The sequence below is a fragment of the Triticum aestivum genome, chromosome 4B (genome assembly GCF_018294505.1).
Source record: "Triticum aestivum cultivar Chinese Spring chromosome 4B, IWGSC CS RefSeq v2.1, whole genome shotgun sequence".
Lineage (NCBI taxonomy): Eukaryota > Viridiplantae > Streptophyta > Magnoliopsida > Poales > Poaceae > Triticum > Triticum aestivum.
In genome coordinates this window covers 434,467,860-434,472,315 of record NC_057804.1, presented here as the reverse complement: position 1 = coordinate 434,472,315, position 4,456 = coordinate 434,467,860, and the positions used below count along the sequence as shown (strand labels likewise).

Genomic DNA, 4,456 nt, shown 5'->3' with positions numbered 1-4,456 from the left:
TTCATCCTTTTTTCGTTTGGTTTTTTAGAGGAGTTTCTAGTGAGGCACATGCTTTGCGCGGTAATCGTCAAGGGAGGGTGGGGGTGTTATGAAACCACGTGTTATAATAACAAATAATTATGTGACAAAAACTAGACACCTTGATCGAGGATCAAACTTCATATGTAAGGAAGCTTACCATGCAAGTTTCCTTGGCTAAGCTAGCTTGCCATGGAAGTTTCCTTCTAGACTATGGCAAGTTCCCTACTCCAAGGGATCTTGTAGATAAGCTTTGAGAATTGAAGACCAACAAGTCTAGCAAACTTGTGAAGCAAGATTGCTTATGGGCTAAGGAACAGATAGATATACTCCATAGATTTTTATTTACTCCGCATATTACCTTTGACCTAAGTCAAATTTTATAAAGTTTGGCCAAGTTTACCGAAACAATCTAAACTTTCATAATAACAAATATATATGGTATCTAAACTTTCATAATACAAATATATACTATATGCTATGAATATATTTTCATACCAAAGATGAATACATGGTATGAATATATTTTCATATCTTGTACAATGATCCACCGAAGATTAATGAGAAAGAGCCTCCAAGTTTCTCTCCCTACATTTTGTGTTCATTGTTCTCTGCAAATATATTCCTGACACCCTTAATTCTCGCGTCCAATGTACCCTTAATAACGAGGGTAGAATCGCAAGTCGTGCAGCGACGAACGGCCCACCCATCCACGACTCGAAATGGGTGACTGAAACTACGGAATCCGGAAAGGCATAACTGCCCTCAAAGAGGAAGTAGAAAAGACCCGACGTTGGCGGCAGCGAGCAGCGTGGGCACATGGCAGAGTAAAATCAGGAGCGGTCTCCAACGGCGGAAAGAAGGAAAGCCCCCCCAGCCCAGCGCCCAAAAACCCTCTTCCGCCGTCGCCGATCGCCCATGGCGTCCGCTCCCCGCCGTCCCCTCCTCGTCCCCAAGCCAGATCCCGACGCGCCCGCTCCCACCGCCGAGCTCTGCGCCGCCCTCCTCCGCCGGGTGTCCACCAAGCCCGACCCCGACGCCGACGCGCTCCCGGCCTCGACCCAGACGACGCCTCTCACCCCCGAGCTCTGTGCCGCGCTCCGCCGGGAGCTCGAGCCCTCTCCCGACGACCATGCCGACTTCGCCCACAGCCTCCGCCTCGCCCAGCGGCGCCTCGACGCCATCTCCGCCAGCCTTTCCTCCACACCTCCCCAGCCATCGCCTCCCCCACCTCCCTCTGCCCCGCGGAGCGCCAGCCTTTCCTCTACGCCCACCCCGCCTCCGCCTCCGCCTGCGCCGCGCAGCGCCGACCCGGCGCGGGCCTCTTCCTCGACTGCCAGAGCCAGCGCCAAGGGCAAGAAGCGCGCACGCGGCACAGCCGGCCCGGAGATGGTGCGCGCCACCGTCACCGCGGAGGCCGACCACCTCGAGGTCCGCACTCTCGTGCGCCGGGCGCGCCTCACCTTCGAGGCGGTCCGGGGGATCTACCACCGCGGCGGCCGCACTCGCGCCGACATGACCGCCCTGAGCACGATGCTCTCCCAGGGCCTCTGTCTCTACCGCGACGTGCGCATCGTCGGCTCCATCCCGGGCGTCTTCGTCGGCGACGTCTTCAGCTACCGCGCCGAGCTCATCGTCGTCGGCCTCCACAACCAAACCCAGGCCGGCATCGGCTTCATCCCCGCCAACCTCGTCAGCGAGGGGCACCCCGTCGCCACCAGCATTGTCTCCTCCGGCGGCTACCTCGACGACCACGACAACGGCGAAGTCCTTATCTACACCGGCAGCGGCGGCCGCCCGCGACACGGCGTCGAGCACAACACCGACCAGGAATTCGAGCGCGGCAACCTCGCGCTCGCCTACAGCCACAAGTACGGCGTCGAGGTACGCGTCATCCGCAGCAACGACTGCGACACCAGCCCCAGCGCCAAGCTCTACGTATACGACGGCCTCTACAAGGTCGACTCCATCACCTATGGCCCCGGAAAGTCAGGCCACGAGGTCTGCAAGTTCAAGCTCGTGCGCATCCCCGGCCAGGCTCCGCTCGGCAGCAAAATCTGGCGCTCTGCCCGGGATCTCACGAACACGCTCGACTCCAACATCCGGCCGCGCGGCTACGTCACGCGAGACCTGTCCAAGGGCAAGGAGGTGATCCGTGTCCCCGTCTTCAACAATGTGGATCGAGACCTCTCTCCCCTCGGCTTCGAGTACATTGCCCGCCCTGACTTCCCGGCGCCCCCGGTGCTGCCCGGGACGGCGAGGCGTCTCAGGTGCTGCCAGTATGCTACGGCGGCGTGCGGCGGGTCGTGGTCATCTGGCAGTTGCGCCTGCGTGAGGAAGAATGGCGGAGGCGGCCCGGCGTACAATGCCGACGGGACGCTCGTCAGGGGAAGGCCGGTGGTGTACGAGTGCGGCGCGCGGTGCGGGTGCCCTGCGAGCTGCTCGAACCGGGTGACGCAGCGAGGGATGCAGCACCGGCTGGAGGTGTTCCGATCGAGGCAGACAGATTGGGGCGTCAGGGCACTGGACTTGATCCAGCCGGGCGCCTTCGTCTGCGAGTTCAGCGGAGACGTGGTCACCGTGGACGACGACGGTCACCACGCAAGCAATGCCGCCGGCGCGTCGACTGAATGGGGCGGCATCGTCGATCCGAAGAAGTTTCCGGCGAGATGGAGGGAGTGGGGAGACGCCTCCGCGGCCACGCTTCCGGACGACGCCGAGGAACCTCCCCGATTCGCGCAATTGGCAGGGCCGCGCCCGCGCTACGTGCTCGACGTGTCCCGGAGGAGGAACTTTGCTCCCTACATCAGCCACAGCAGCGCCCCGAACGTGTTCGTCCAGTTGGTGCTCCGTGGCGACGGCAACGAGTCGTACCCTCGTCTGATGTTGTTCGCCATGGACACCATCCCGCCGCTGCGGGAGCTGAGCATCGACTACGGCATCGGTCAGTGATCTGCAAAGTTGACTGGCGAGAGGGATCAGAGATGAAAAAGTTCGACTGCATCTTGAAGCTCAATAGCTGGTGGTTTCACGGGTCTCTGTAGTTGGTGGGAATTTTCCTTTTTGTGATTTCATCATTCTTGATGTGGGTTTAGGTTATTCAGGGCTTACTTGCACAAGTGCTGGTGTAGTTACCTTAGTACAGTATGTGGCTGGCACAAAACACCTTCAGTTCTTCATATTCAGCAACTCTATCGCGTATTTATGTGGAAAATCAGACTCTCTGAACCTTGCATCTCATAACATGGATGAATGTTAAGTTACTCCCTCCGATCCAAAACTAAGTTGTAATAAAACTGCGTCACTTAATGTACATTGAAGTGAGTAGTGAGTACATACAACTTCAGGCCTAGTTTGGTAACATAGTTTTTTTTTAAATTACGTGGTAATCTAAAATCTCAGTATTTGATTGTGTGGGCAATGAATACCTTCGTCCCTAAAAATCATGTTTTTTTTTTACTTTGGTTAGAAAAAAGGGGTCAAGGCCTCTTTCTCAAATACTTACACATACAAAAAGGGTATTCAGAATACCATGGATTATAAAGTACTCTAGCTAACAATCGTGCAGGTGCAACACTCTTCAATTTGATAGCATCTTGAGAAGATTTACCTCGTTGTCACCCACTCTCACAACTCCCCCAACATTGCATTGATGCTACCTAATAGTCAGGTGTTAGGGAATCTAAGCTATGTCATGTGTTCATATGATTGTGGTCACTTTGCATCGGTTGCAGACTCTCGCCCAAACGAAGTGTCGCGTCCTTCTGTCTTCTTAGAACGTCAAGATCTTCGACGACTTGAGGACTTGGGCTACGGCAGGAGCATCTGGAGGAAGACCGATACCCGAGTAGTAGAGTAGTATTTAGGAGTGGAGTGGAGGTTTGGTTGGGGTCGGCTTGTGACCATCAACTAGCTCAATGTAATAACTCTTATACATATTTTTCTCCCTTCTATAAAGCTATGGTACGCCTTTGGCGTACCCTCGAAAGAAAAAAAAGAACGTCAAGATCTTTGCCTGCTTGCTTTCCATCAACATTGCATTGATTCTGCCAAAATTTTGGTTGATCGGGAATCTGAGCTATGTCATGTGTCCATATGACTGTGGTCACTTTGCATCGGTTGCATACCTATGATGTCACCCTCATTTCTCCACCCAAAGGACGTGTCGCGTCCTCCAGTCTTAACTTCTCAGCATGTCAAGATCTTTGCTCGGTTGCGTTCCATCAACATTGCATTGATGCTGCCAAAATTTGGGATTGTAACCCCCCAAAAATTTAATCATGTTATTATTAAAGTAAAATTTTGACAAAAATATTTTTTTGAATTATATTAGGTTTTTTATTAATTTCAGAGTTTCTTTGTTTGCTGCTTTCTCAAAATACTTCCCTCCATATAGATATTTTTGGAAAAATATTATGGGTTTTAAATTTTTCTCATA

General features: G+C 53.5%; 1 protein-coding gene across 1 annotated transcript; it reads left to right on the top strand.

Annotated features, from left to right (window-relative positions):
* Positions 1–717: 717 nt before the first annotated feature.
* On the top strand, positions 718–3,230 carry LOC123094948 (histone-lysine N-methyltransferase family member SUVH2-like). Its single transcript, XM_044516805.1, has one exon. It carries the CDS (start codon positions 937–939, stop codon positions 2,968–2,970), a length of 2,034 nt encoding a protein of 677 aa, XP_044372740.1. The 5' UTR covers positions 718–936; the 3' UTR covers positions 2,971–3,230.
* The last annotated feature ends 1,226 nt before the right edge of the window (positions 3,231–4,456 follow it).